At 34.1% G+C, this 15,268-nt stretch overlaps 2 protein-coding genes across 21 annotated transcripts in view; both read left to right on the top strand.

Annotated features, from left to right (window-relative positions):
• The window catches only part of fhip1ab (FHF complex subunit HOOK interacting protein 1Ab), a 445,665-nt gene that overhangs the window by 24,036 nt on the left and 406,361 nt on the right, over positions 1–15,268 (top strand). The window contains exons 13-14 of one of the 3 annotated variants that reach the window (XR_015522568.1): positions 1,090–3,798; positions 4,002–4,289. Coding sequence is in view for 1 of the 3 variants with exons in the window: in NM_001440743.1 (NP_001427672.1) it covers positions 1,090–1,292 (203 nt within the window). In the remaining 2 variants the exon portion in view is untranslated. Of the gene's footprint in view, positions 1–1,089; positions 4,305–15,268 lie in introns of those variants that run through there. The other 2 variants (XR_015522569.1, NM_001440743.1) reach the window with 2 other exon arrangements.
• wu:fy63c09 overlaps positions 6,272–15,268 on the top strand; it is a 30,151-nt gene continuing 21,154 nt past the window's right edge. For 10 of the 18 annotated variants that reach the window (NM_001128274.2, XM_087306260.1, XM_087306259.1 and 7 more), the window contains exons 1-4: positions 6,272–6,633; positions 11,706–11,745; positions 14,299–14,339; positions 14,456–14,501. In NM_001128274.2, the coding sequence (NP_001121746.2) occupies positions 6,564–6,633; positions 11,706–11,745; positions 14,299–14,339; positions 14,456–14,501 (197 nt within the window). In that variant the 5' untranslated portion in view covers positions 6,272–6,563. Of the gene's footprint in view, positions 6,634–11,705; positions 11,746–14,298; positions 14,340–14,440; positions 14,502–15,268 lie in introns of all 18 variants that reach the window. The other 8 variants (XM_087306267.1, XM_087306266.1, XM_087306265.1 and 5 more) reach the window with 2 other exon arrangements.

Below are 15,268 nucleotides of genomic sequence, written 5' to 3'. Positions count from 1 at the left end.
CATTAGTGTGTGCGTGTGTTAGTGTGTGTGTGTATTAGTGTGTGCGTGTGCATTAGTGTGTGCGTGTGTTAGTGTGTGTGTGTGTATTAGTGTGTGTCTATAAGTGTGTGTGTATGTGTGTGTGTGTGTGTGTATTAGTGTGTGCGTGTTCATTAGTGTGTGGGTGCTTGTGTGTGTGTCTGTATTAGTGTGTGTGTGTATTCGTGTGTTCGTGTGTGTGTATTAGTGTGTGTATTAGTGTGTGTGTGTGCATTAATGTGTGTGGTTGTGTGTGTGTGTATTAGTGGGCTCGTGTGTGTGTATTAGTGTGTGTGTGCGTGTGCATTAGTGTGTGCGTGTGCATTAGTGTGTGTGTGTGCTTGTGTGTGTGTGTGTGTATTAGTGTGCTCGTGTGTGTGTGTATTAGTGTGTGTATTAGTGTGTGCGTGTGCATTAGTGTGTGTGTGTGTGTGTGTATTAGTGTGTGTGTATAAGTGTGTTTGTGTGTGTGTATTTGTGTGTGTGTGTGTGTGTGTATTAGTGTGTGTGTGTATAAGTGTGTTTGTGTGTGTGTGTGTATTAGTGTGTGTATTAGTGTGTGCGTGTGCATTAGTGTGTGTGTGCGCTTGTGTCTGTGTGTATTAGTTTGTGTGTGTATTAGAGTGTGTGTGTGTGTGTGTGTGTCTGCATTAGTGTGTATGTGTATGTGTGTTTGTGCGTGTGTGTGTGTGTGTGTGTGTGTATTAGTGTGTGTGTGTGCAGTAGTGTGTGTATGTGTGTGTGTGTGTGAGCGTGTTTTTGTATTAGTGTGTGCATTTGTGTGTGTGTGTTTAAGTGTGACTGTGTTTGTGTAGAATATAACTGTGTTTGTGTGTGTAAGAGCATGAATGTAGGTGTGTGTGTGTGTGTGTATGTGCATTAGTGTGTCTGTGTATTAGTGTGTGTGTGTGTGCATTAGTGTGTGCGTTAGTGTTTGTGCGTGTTTGTGTGCATTAGTGTGTGTGTAAGTGAGTGTGTGTGTGTGTGGATTAGTGTGTCTGTGTGTGTGTGTGTGTGTGTGTGTGTGTTTGTCATGTTAACTCTACGTCTCCTCTGTCTGTCCTCTGTCAGAGAGTGATGTTCAGCTGCAGGAGATCAGATCTGGATGGTTCATGAACACACACACCTCCGGTCGTCCACACACACCTCTCCCTCCGTGTCCTAAATTCCCTCCACATTTGCGCAGTCGAGTGTTTGCGACGGTTCTGTTCGCGGAGTTCCTGAAGGAGCTGGCGGCCATCGCTCAGGAGCACTCCATACTGCTGGAGGACTGAACACACACACACACACACACACACACACACAATCAGAAAATTTGGCACAACACATATTACAGTTTTAGTTTTTGTAACAGATTTCAAACACAGTTGTGTGAGTAAAGCAGTTCCCACTCTCTAGTGTTGCTGTTCCCTTTCACAACACACAAGACGTTTAAGACTGAAGACACCGAGTGACGAGGCATATTGTGTGCAGTCAAATACAGCTCCAAGTAATCACTCCTTTCTTTTTTATTTGTGTTTTCCAAACTGTCCAACCCTTTCCTGATTTGGGCTTGAGCAATCATAATCACACAATCATTTAAAGGGCTCCTATCATGCTAAATGGATGTTTGTCAGCTGTTAGGTCAGAGGTGTGTGTAGTATCGTGTGTACACAGTCATACTGCAGTGATACAAACTCAATAATTCTCTTTATTAAAGTTCCTGATGGTAAAATAGGATCCAAATCACAGTGATTATGAGGCCGATTACACTGTGATGTAGGAGTGTGGTTTTCCCCACCCACTGAATTGATTGACAGGCGCATATTAACATGTCTCCATAGTAACACATGTCAACAGAACAGGATTTGTAAAGAAACTGGGATTAAAAGATCTGCTCAGCTCTCTGTGATCATCCGCAGTTTGATGAGTTTAAAACCGTGAATGTTTGTAATAAAGAAAAGACAGTCAAAAGTGTAATTCATGACTGCTGGAATCTCAAAAAAACTTTTAAAAAGAGTAGCCGCTATAATGGTAGTGGCTAAAGGAGATCTAAATAAACCATCAACATGACTTTATTCTGAAATAACCTCCGGCTGGGTGTACAGGGTGGGCCATTTGCATGGATACACCTTCATAAAATGGCAATGTTTGTTGATGTTAACGTCTTGTTTGTGGCACATTAGTATATGTGAGGGGGCGAACTTTTTAAGATGGGTAGTGACCATGGTGGCCATTTTGAAGTCGGCCATCTTGGATCCAACTTTAGTTTTTTCAATAGGAAGAGGGTCATGTGACACATCAAACTTACTGGGAATTTCACTAGAAAAACAACGGTGTGCTTGGTTTTAACGTAACTTTATTCTTTCATGAGTTATTTTCAAGTTTCTGACCACTTGTGTTCGCTGTGCTGCCCATTGTGTTGGATTGTCAATGCAAGCCTCTTCTCCCACTCTTCACACACTGATAGCAACACCACAGAAGAAATTCCAGCACAGGCTTCCAGTATCCATAGTTTCAGGTGCTCATTATCAATTATTAACACTAAACTATCACATTTTCATTTTTGAGTGAAACTTTTACTATGTGTTGCATCAGTGATTTGTGTATACGAGTTATTTCTTCTTTGCTTCTCATTAACATATGTGCAGGTTAAACTATGTTATTATTCTGTGTTATTTTTCATCATCGTGTGACTCGCAAAACACATTCACATCTATTAACCTGTCGATCATGATTATATTTAAAGGGACAGTACACACAAAAATAGGGTGACGCAGTGGCGCAGTAGGTAGTGCTGTCGCCTCACATCAAGACGGTCGCTGGTTCAAACCTCGGCTTGGCTCAGCTCAGTTGGCGTTTCTGTGTGGAGTTTGCATGTTCTCCCTGCGTCCATTTGAGTTTCCTCTGGGTCCTCCGGTTTCCCCCACAGTCCAAACACATGTGGTACAGGTGAATTGGGTAGGCTAAATTGTCCGTATTGTATGAGTGTGTGTGTGGATGTTTTCCAGAGATGGGTTGCAGCTGGAAGGGCATCCGCTGTGTAAAAACGTGCTGGATAAGTTGGCGGTTCATTCAGCTGTGGCGACCCCGGATTAATAAAGGGACTATAATGAATGATAATAATAACCTTGTTGCCAGCAGTAGGTGGCGCCAAACAGCACTAAAAGAAAACAGAAAATTGAATGAAATTAATAAATGAATACACACAAAAATGAATGTTCTCTCAACATTTGCTATTTGAAACTTTTTTCAAAGTTTATTCTGAGCTCAAATAGAGTATATACTTATAAATGCGGAGAAAAACAGACACAGTGTTGTTTATTTTTACTACGGATGCTAAATTATTTTGTGTTAGAGTTTATGGGTGTACTGTCCCTTTAAGACTCAACATCAAACTACATTCACAGCGCGTTCATTTCTTATGATATTCAAGGAAAAACTATGAAAAATGGTTTGTATGATGAACTGGGGTCATGAATAATATTGAAGATTATGTGCATTCATAAAGACCGTATCATGCACTGAGGAATCATTCATATATTGCTATCAAACTGACGTAGATTTTGTTTTCATGACGACTTTAAGCACTTATTTTATATGCTGTTATCGGTTGAATAACAATAATAATCAAGAGCTTTGTTTATTCTTTTCAGCCTGATTATTAATATTTAACTCAATTGAATTTTCATAGAGATCAGTTTGTTACATGATGCTGTTTTTTATTATTAAATGTAATTTGTGATCAAAATGTCACTAAAGTCACTTTAAATCCTATATATAACAGTGCTGGGCAAAACAATCACAAATAAAAAGTTTGTTTTGACAATACATGTGTGTATACTGTGCATATTTATCATGTATAGACAAATACACTCATGCATATATTTGAGAAAATGTTTACATTTAGATATACAGTAGGATATAGCATAATCGTTTATGTAATAGTTTTGTTTCTGTCACATACACAAAATAATTTTAGCACACATATATTATGTCAAAACAAACTTTTATTTTAAATGCGATTAATCACAATCATTTTCAATGAGAAGTCTGAATCTTGTCAAACGTGAGCAGAAGGCGGAATATTTTAAGCCTTATTTTAATGTGCATTTGAGCAAAATGAATGCGTTTTGAGACGAGTTTTGAAATGTTTTATGATGTAAAATGTGATGTTTTTTCTATGCATATTTTTACAGAACGATCAAAAATTGGAAATACGGCTTGTTTTAATGTGAGTTTTTGTCATACTATTCCGCCCCCTGGTGGTGAATTAAATCTGCATCTGTGGCGTGCTGTCTTTTTCTATTTGTGTCTTTAATGTGTATTTATTATAGTGCTGTAGTGTCGGTGTAATACTGGAGAAAGAACATATTGATAAGCACACAAATGCATGTTGGTTTTTCATTTTTATATGTACTTTTTATTGATTAAAGATTGTTACATGGCAATATTAAACACATCAATCAGAAAAGCACTTACAAAAACACAAAAAATTCATAGTTTTAATTTTTATTAAGGAATTATTCATTATTTTTGGGTGTGTAAAAGCATTTTCACATCAAGCACATTTTTGTCACAAAATTTTCATAGTAAATTAAATGTTCATTGTTATAGTGGCGCTAAATAATTGTTGGGATTTTTTGAGTTTCTGTGGATTTATGGTTTATTATATTTTATATTAATAATACAGATTATTAATAATACTCTTAATAATAAATTATAAAGAATAAACACAATATTTGTGGTTATAATGACCATATTGTTAAGGAGAGCTGATAAAAATGTTTTGTTATTTAAAATAAAAGGAAAAACTAAAAACAAAAATAATTTTTCTATTTTCAAACAAATAAAATGAGTTTAATTTTCAAGCACTAAAGTTACAGAGTGTAAATAAGAACACATTTAAATGAGAAAAAGATCATCATAAATTGTAATGTTAAAAATAAAACTAATAAAAAATGTGTGGGATAAGAATTGTTATAAAAATCCTAATGCCATATGCAATAAACCCAACAGAAAATCTAAAAATGTACTGGTCTAATGGTAATAACGGATGGTTTACTTTGTATTGGTTTTAATGATAATTATTGTAGTAACTTTTGATATTGAGTTTACTGTTTTATTTCTGCAGGGTGGTTTAATATAAAGACTTTTAAAGTTTTTTTAATTTTAAATATTATTATAATATATTGCTTTTATTGTTTATTTCTGCAGGGTGGTTATAAAGATGTTTTAAGTGTGTTTTTATTTTTAATATTTTTATAATCTGTTGTTTTCTGTTTTATTTCTGCAGGGTTGTTATAAAGACTTTTAAAGTGTTTTTATTTTTAATATTTTTATTATATATTGCTTTTTATTGTTTATTTCTGCAGGATGGTTAGCTATAAAGGCTTATTAAGTGTATTGTTGTTATTATGTTTATAATATATTGCTTTCTATTGTTTATTTCAACAGGTGGTTATTTATAAAGATGTTTTAAGTGTGTTTTTTTTATCATTTATTTTAGAATTAATTGCTTTCAGTTGATTTATTTGTGCAGGTTGTTTTGTTATAAACACATTTAAAGTGTTTTAATAATCTTATAGGGTGGTTAGTTATAAAGGCTTGAAAGTGTTTTTTAACAGCATTTATTATTGTGAAATGTATTTTTTTCCGCATATGACGGTTAGTTGTAAAACTTTTTAAGCATTTTATTTTGTTTTTATTTTACTATTTTATTATTTACTATTTTTACGGCCTGTTAATTAGTTATAAAGACCTTTTAAAATGTTATTGAGGAAGATAAAATGATAAATAATATAAAATAATTCATAATCTATTGTTTTCATTCATTCCTTTTCTTTTCGGCTTAGTCCAAGGGTGTCCAAACTCGGTCCCGGGAGCCGGTGTCCTGCATAGTTTAGCTTCAACTTACCTCAACACACCTGCCTGGAGCTTTCTAGGATACCTGAGCTTGATTAGGTGGTTCAGGTGTGTCCAATTGGGGTTGGAACAAAAATATGCTGGACACCGACCCTCCAGGAACGAGTCTGGGCAGCCCTGGCTTAGTCCCTTTATTAATCTGGGGTCGCCACAGCGGAATGAACCGCCTCTCTATTGTTTTCTATTATTTTTTTCGGCAGTTCAGTTATTTATAAGACTTTTTTACAAAGGAGATAAAGTCTTCCAGAGGAAATCTAAAAACATTAACAATAATAATATAATAATAGTTGTAAGCTGTTGTTAAAGTGATTGTTCGCCTCCGGCTCCTCCCTCTGCGTGCTGTGTTTTCACTTCCTGTTGACGTCCGTGCGTCCCGACAATAGATCCCGATCCTCCTCCAGTTTCTCCGAGTTTCTCCAAGTTGTTTTTAGGCACAAAACAGAAACTAATTGTAATGACAGCCTCGGTATCATCCTGAAACACATCCTGCGGGCCGCTGGCGAGCTCGCATCACTGTTACAGACACTTTCCTGGAGGATTGCGAGCAGGAATGCGGCTCGGTGCTGTCCGGGTGGTTTTCAGACGGTAAATAGACGCTGAATAAACGCGGATACACGGTAAATAAACGTCTTTTTCTCGGGATGGCGGAGGCTCGATCGGAGGACGACGAGGAGCGGTTACGCGAAACTGGCGGCGGGAGACGGAGCTCAGGTAAACAAACAAACAAATAACACACAAACAATACTGTTGATAGTAATCACAGCAGCTGAAATAAACACACTCACCAACTGTTTTAAACCTCTGTATAGAAAATACCCGTAAATCAGCAGTTTTCCGTATTTTGTGATTCATGTTTTTATTTTACACGGTTTAATTATGGTTTTTAATTGGATTAAGGGATCTTATTCTTTATTCCAACAACTTTTAAGCTTGAGAAGTTATAAAAAGTGACTTTTATTAACATCTTTAGTAGTTTAAAGTGCTATAGTGTCTGGATTGGTGTTGTATACACGCTACAAACACCATGGCATAAACTGCCAGGACATTTTCTGTTATTTTGCACACTTATTACTCTAGATATTATTTATAGTACATTATATTATTAATAAAATGGTAATGAAAGTCAGTTTGTTAAACTGTAGGGTTAAATTTTCAACATCAGAAATGGACAGAGCAGAAATCAACATCCCATATTGCAATTCACCACCAAAACACTTGTGAATTCACTAAAAACTGAGTTTAGTTTTTTACAGTGTTATGTCTGTTTTAGGTTGTGTACCATTTCTAAGATTGTCTATAATTAGTTTATTAGAATATCATCATCATCTCTTGTGTATATTAAATGTCTTGTGGTATATTTTAAAATGAGGTAAATTAAAAGCTTAGCATAACCCATGCTTAATTATTAAAGGTACAGTTCACCCAGTAATCTAAATTCTGTCATCGTTTACTCCCCTTTTACGTGTACACAAAAGAAGATATTTGAAAATATGTTTTACTTTTCACCATTGACCTCCAGAGTAAAGTAAGTTAATAATGGTTTCATAAAGGCCTTGAACCACTTGATGACAGAATTGTAATTTTTTAATATGAGCTTTCAAGTGATTACAAAATCAGCTAAACATTTTCTAAAGTCAAACAAAATATACATCATTAAGCATATGTCTGCTCCTTAAGATGTCCTGGAATTTTATATATTTTATGCGTGTATTTTATTTATTTCTATTAATTAAATTGTAATATATAAATACTATTTATATTTATTAATATTAATTAATATAAATTAATATTTTCTATAGGATGCTTTACAATATTATATTTGTGGATAAACATTACATTTTAAAATGAGGTATATTAAAAACTGGAGCTTATCTAACAAAATTACTTTCAATAATGGTTAAAAATGAGTAGCCCAAATTTATATGTTATAGAAAAATATTAAAGAAAATGTTCAAAAATAGCAAAAATCAAGAAAAATTGATAAAATATAGTTGAAATTTTGTAGTTTGTAATATTTTTGCAATATTTTGCATTATTTTAAATGTATCATCTGTGCATTTCTGAAGATGTTTAGTGACTAAAATATTATTGTAATAAATATATCGGTTTAATAAATCTGTTTTGTTTAAATGCACCAAAACACACTGCCTATATTCACTGAGAAATGGAGAAACACATGAATTTTCAAAATGGGGTGTACTCAATCATGCTGAGCACTCCATATTTAGGTTTTGAGAAATATGGTAATAATTGTTTTATTCTGCAGGTGTGAAACAATTTCCAAATTTCAAATTAAAATGATTTAAACTCAGTTTAATCAAACTAAACTCTATTAAAATGAGAGCAGGTCAGAATAACAAATGTTTTAAATAGTTAAATATCAAATCAGATATTGATTTCTTAACTCCTTTTCTGAAGTTAAAACATTCATATTGTGTTGACTAAACATTATTATTAAAGAGTCTGAAAACATGGCATTTATGTTATTTTATACAAAAAAAAACGCTGTAAATCATATTTGTATTTTACATTTGGAATCAATAGTTTACAGAATAAATGAAAAATCATGCAAATGCATTTAAATAATACATATTAAATATTGATTCTTGATTACTCTTATTAAAAATTCTAAATTAAAGGTTATTGTGTTGTCTAAAAATGTATATTAACATGTCTGAAAACACTTTTAATGATAACTATATTAAATATTTAAAAAATGCATATATATAATACACTAAAATCTTTATATATTTACTATATATTTATTATTTACATTAAATATTCATATTAAAAACATATAGTTTTGAAATATTAAGGTGTGATTGTACAGTAGCGGTGTGAATGAGGAAGATTAGAGGCTAATTGTTGTTTCCTACTTTTATATGAAATCTGATTCAGCGCTCAAACTAACACACACACACACACACACACACACACACACACACACACACACACACACACACACACACACACACACACACACACACACACACACACACACACACACACACACACACTCACACGCACGCACACACACACACACACACACACACACACACAGAGCTTTATTTCTTCTGAGGAATTTCTCATATCGGTGTGAAAAGACGAGAGTGAGGAGCGGTTCAGGGTTCATTTAAACCTCACAGAGAGGCTTTATTAATATTATATATCATGCTTTATATAATATATGACGCTTTATTTATATTGTAAGTCATGCTTTATTTACATTATATATCTTGCTTCATTTATATTATATAAAACGCTTTAATTATTAAATATATCACACTTTAAATTATATATCACGCTTTATTCATATTATATATTACGCTTTATATGATAAATTACGCTTTATTTATATTGCAAGTCATGCTTTATTTACATTATATATCTTGCTTCATTTATATTATACATTACGCTTTAATTATACAATGTATCACACTTTATATTATATATCACGCTTTATTCATATTATATATTGTGCTTTATTCATATCCATATCATGCTTTATTTATGTTTATATATGAGTTATTAGAGGAATTGAGCTGAACCTGCCACTCCGGCTGTGTCATGTGACCTGAGTTTGTGTCATGTGATCATTAATTATCACACACTGCAGTGATTATATGGTGTGTTTCTTGGCTTTTGTTTGTGAGTTGTAAATTACAGCTGTATTTCCTCAGACAAAAGGCCAGTTTCTCTCAGTGTCCTGCAGTGTGAAGCGATCTGTCAACAATAGACTAATGACTCCTCACTCTTCAACATCCTTTGCTCACATATCAGCCTTTTTCTTTTTTGCATTTTATTTGATTATTTAAATTATTTATTTATTTATTTTAATGTATTTATCTATACATTTAAATGTTATTTATTTATTGATGTATTTATTTATTTTTACATTTCATCATTTATTTATGCTTAAATATAATTTATTTATTGATGTATTTATTTAAACATTTGTTTATATATTTAATTGTTTATTTAGGTATATATTTATACATTAAATTTTTTGATTCGTTTGTTTTTTTATTTATAAAATTTGTCATTTTTTAATGCTTTTTCTATTTTTGCATTTTATTTATTTATTTATTTACTTATTAAAAAAAATGTATTGAATCATTTATTCATTTATTTATGCATTAAATCATTTATTCATGCAATTATTTAATTATGCATTTATTCATTTATTTATCTAAGCATTTCATCATTTTATGCATTGAATTATTTATTTATTTATAGATTTAATCAATTATTTATTTATCCATTTAATCAATTATTTATTTATGCATTTAATTATTTATGTATTTATGGATTTAATCAATTATTTATTTATCCATTTAATCAATTATTTATTTATGCATTTAATTATTTATTTATTTATGGATTTAATCAATTATTTATTTATCCATTTAATCAATTATTTATGCATTTAATTATTTATGTATTTAAGGATTTAATCAATTATTTATTTATCCATTTAATCAATTATTTATTTATGCATTTAATTATTTATTTATGCATTTAATTAATTATTTATTTATGCATTTAATCATTTAATTATTTATGCATTTAATCATTTAATTATTTATTCATTTATTTATTTATGCATTTAATCATTTATTTATTTATGCCTTTAATAGTTTATGTTTACGCATTTAATAGTTCATTTATTTTTGCATTTAATCATTTCATTTCTTATTAATTTAATCATTTAATTATTTTTGCATTTAATCATTTAATTGTTTTTGCATTTAATCATTTAATTATTTATTAATTTAATCATTTAATTATTTTTGCATTTAATTATTTAATTATTTTTGCATTTGATAATTTAATTGTTTATGCATTTAATCATTTATGCATAAATAATGCAAATCATTTTGTTAATCTTAGATTAGGTTCATTTATTAGTTTATTAACTCGTCAGATGTGCTTAAATTTTATGCTTAACTCATATATGCTTAATGAAAATCTAATGATAGCTTTCAGTCACATGACCTGTAATAATAGCTACACTGGGATCTGCATAGAAACGCAGTGCAATCTGCTCATATTTCAAGCTACCAACATTTGGATCACATCAGCAGCATAAAACAGAGACATGATCATAAACTGTAGATTGTGGGCACTTATGATCCATATTCTGTTATTTTTCAGCCATTTAAAACCCTTGTGTCAGAGCTACAATTCAGTCGTGTATCATCCAAATGTTTTATGTGTTGTGATCGACAAACATCTGGGTTAATCCAGCAAAATATGGATTTATAGGGGTTTTGATGTTAAAACGATATTGTATTGTCTAAAGATGAACATGACCATGTCTGGGCACATGCACTTGTTTGTTATTTCATGCATTTAAACATTTTCATGACAGCATTGAGTGTTTTCCAATGACATCTGATGATGATATGTTTCTGCAATATGACGTCTTATGTTGATCACACTGCCCCGGGCCTGCAGGACGTCAATTATGCCTCAGATCTGCTGTTGTTTCTGCTGAGAACTGTTATTTGTGTGTGTGTGTGTGTGTGTGTGTGTGTGTGTGTGTGTGTGTGTGTGTGTGTGTGTGTGTGTGTGTGTGTGTGTGTGTGTGTGTGTGTGTGTGTGTGTGTGTGTGTGTGTGTGTGTGTGTGTGTGTGTGTGTGTGTGTGTGTGTGTGTGTGTGTGTGTGTGTGTGTGTGTGTGTGTGTGTGTGTGTGTGTGTGTGTGTGTGTGTGTGTGTGTGTGTGTGTGTGTGTGTGTGTGTGTGTGTGATTTTAATGATCTGTTCTCTGTGTGTGTTTCAGAACATTCAGACAGAAACAAACCAGATCAGCGCCATTCCAGGTAAGACACAAGACGCACATTTTTTGATTGATCATTTTGATCAGGGAAATATGAACAGTTCAGATGCAAAAACCTCTAAATTCCGTCTGAAATAGCCTCCTAAAATCAGCATTTCTCAGCCACCTATGTTGATGTTTAGTTATTTCACTTTAAAAGCCCACCAGACAGAACTGTTGTGTATATATATGTATGTATATATATATATATATATATATATATATATATATATATATATATATATATATATATATATATATATATATATGTGTGTGTGTGTGTGTGTGTGTGTGTGTGTGTGTGTGTGTGTGTGTGTGTGTGTGTGTGTGTATATATATATATATATATATATATATATATATATATATAAAATATATATATATATATAAAATATATATATATATATATATATATAAACACAACAGTTCTGTCTGGTTCTTGAATCTGATTGGCTGATAGCTGTGATATATTTAAGTAATATCAGCACCCGTACAGCCTCTTTACTCTTTGTGTATTACTCCGCCCACATACAGCCAGCAAAAAGCTTATAATTTGAATCCAACTTGGAAGAAAGTAGTTCCTCATACTAGAGGGCTTTTGAGACTCTCCATGTTTGATTTTGTTTTTATATACACAATTATGCCGTCAAACTGCTGTTTAAACACAATATCACACGAGTAGCAGTGCGAAATGGCTGTATATCGGCACTGGTGGGGGCACTAAGGCACTCGGCCTGCTGTCTCGTGCCAATGCACGCCCCCCACCAGTGCCGATATACAGCCATATTGCACTGCTACTCGTGTGATATTGCTCATATTCCCCAATTTGCACAGCCCTACTATAAACTCAGAATTGCAGGATGTTAACTTAGTATTATGGGATGTAAAATCAAAAGTCTGGCATGAAACATTAGCTGATCCCTTTTCATTGACAGACCCATCTCTGTCACAGAAGTGCAGTGTGACTCAGTGTTAATGCGACTCTCTGTAGTGTCTAGAAACCGGTTTATTTCTGCTCTGATGACGGAGAAGCTTTCGTTTTGTGTCTCCCGGTGTAACTCGGCACTAAAGCAGCAGTTCTCAGTACTAGAAATACCTGTTGGGTCACGTCAGGAACACACGATGAACACGTTTCCTCTCTGAATGTGAATATGACGTCACGGCAAACTCATGTTTACTGCAGCAACACAACAACACTGCTCTGCCTGAGCGATGAGGAACTGTAAATCATTACTCGTCTCCTCTGCTGGTCTTTGCATGTGTGTTTAATGAACATTAATGTGTGTGTGTGTGTCGGAGTTTGGGTGTGGTGTGGTTTCTGTTGTGTATCTGTGAGTAGAATCTGTTTCCAGTCATGTCACTGGAACACAGTCAGGAAAAGAAAGTTTATGGTGACTGAATGAGTGGAAACAGACAGAAACTGGAACACAGATAATATCTGCTCTTCTAGTTGCTGATCTGGTGTCAGAAGTGTCTCTATGAAAGGTGAAGGCCTCTAGATTTTGCTGATTTGAGCTCAATAAATCTGATCATGTCTTGATGTTGACTGATTTGATGAGGACAGTGCGCTCTGACTCTGCTCAGACTAAAGTGTCATCACTGAACCTTCAATAATGTCCAGTATAGAATATAAAGTCCTGCTGCAGTGGAGACAGAATGAAGATTGTGTCTGACTCCATCATGAGCTTGGAGGACTGCATCCATACATCTCTGACATGACTCACATCACTGATTAATAAAGTCATCTGGAATGAAGAAGAAAGCTTCAGCAGGATCCCAGAGTTCATCAAGAGTCTTTGTGTTCATCTTCAACACCTCCTCCTTCATCAGCTCAATAATGTTGATGTCTGGTGACTGGGCTGGCCAATCCTGGAGCACTCTCTGCTTTCAGGAGCTTTGATGCGGAGGCTGAAGTATGAGCAGGAGCGCTATCCTGCTGGAGAATTGTCCCTCTCCTGTGGTTTGTAATGTAATGGGCAGCACAGATGTCTTGATACCTCAGGCTGTTGATGCTGCAGATCTCTCCATACTGAATGAACACCAAACCATGACTTCTCCTTCACCAAACTTGACTGATTTCTGTCAGAATCTTGCTCCATGTGGATTCCAGTAGGTCTTCTGCAGTATTGGTGATGATTAGGATGCAGATCAGCAGATGATCCAGCAGAGGAATCCACCTTCTGACACTTTTACACATCATCAACTAGAAGTCCAGTTATTATTTGCAGCTCGTACACCTGAGATCCACGACAAAATGTTTGTCAGGTAGTGTAAAGCTGGCAACATGTGCTGCAAACTCCATTAATGCAAAGTCCCTGAAACACACATTTATATCTATGAAATCATCTACGCCACCGAAGCTCAGACTGAAGTGTGTATGGGTGATTCCCAGTACTCTGTTGCAGCTGGAAAGGCATCCACTGTGTAAAACATATGCTGGAATAGTTGGTGGTTCATTCCGCTGTGGTGACCTCTGATGAATAAAGGGACTGAGCTGAAGGAAAATGGATTAATGAATGTAAATATTTCTAATGTGTGTTTTGTGTTTGTCCTGCAGCCAGGGGGCGCTGTCCTCCATCAGAGCCGTCATCAAACGCAGTAAGTCTGTTATTTCTGTCCTGCGCTGCTTGATTTGGTGTGTTTTGTTGCTTGTGTCGGATGTTTGCATGTGAGTTTGTCTTTTGTGTTTGTGTTTTTTGATGGGAACTGTGCAGCGTCTGCCAGAACGAGCTCTCAGAGCGACCATCAGCGAGAACGCAGGTCAGTCCACACCGCTTTACTTCAGGATTTCTGTCTCTTTCTGTTGATTCATGCGTGGTAAATCAATAGATTCTACTGTGATTATTATCTTTTGTCTAACAGTCCTGTCTTGTATCTAAATTTTATGTATTGCTTTGTTTTGATGATCCCTTTAATGCATTTTGTTGAATTTAAGTTACATTACATCTACATGCCAACTAGCTTATCTCATTAGATTATAAGGCGACTATTAGGCTGTGGTTAGGGTTAGTATAAGTTGACATGTACTTGCAAAGTTTCTTTTAGTCAGTTAAATGTCTGTTAAAGGAGCAGTATCAGCAGATATGAAGCAGACAGTCTACTAATACTCAAATGAGAAGTAATTAACATTTCCTCTCTCCACCAAAGTAAAGGAGTAAAGTAAAGGAGTAAAGGTAAAGAGAAAGTAAAGAGGCTGAATGGAGGAGGCTCGTTCTTTATCCTCGCGCTGCAGATGCTCTGTTCAACAGTTTTTTTGCTTGTTAAGCGTTCAGCTTTTACACTTTCAAAGTCGCCATGTAAATAGCAAATGCACCATGGAGCAACGCAACTGACTCTTAAAGGGAATGGGAGACGAGACTCTGATTGGTTTAATGCATGTTACAGTGCTTCCGGAAAATATTGATAGCGCTTCACTTTTTCCACACTTGTTTATGTTACAGTCTCATTCCAAAATAGATTAAATTGATTGATTTCCTCAACATTCTACACACAATCCCCCATAATGTCTATGTGAATAAAGAGTTTTT

The sequence above is a fragment of the Danio rerio genome, chromosome 23 (assembly GCF_052040795.2).
Source record: "Danio rerio strain M-AB ecotype USA chromosome 23, GRCz13ab, whole genome shotgun sequence".
NCBI lineage: Eukaryota > Metazoa > Chordata > Actinopteri > Cypriniformes > Danionidae > Danio > Danio rerio.
The sequence above is the reverse complement of the archived record's forward strand: the minus strand, read 5'-3'. Positions and strand labels throughout refer to the sequence as shown.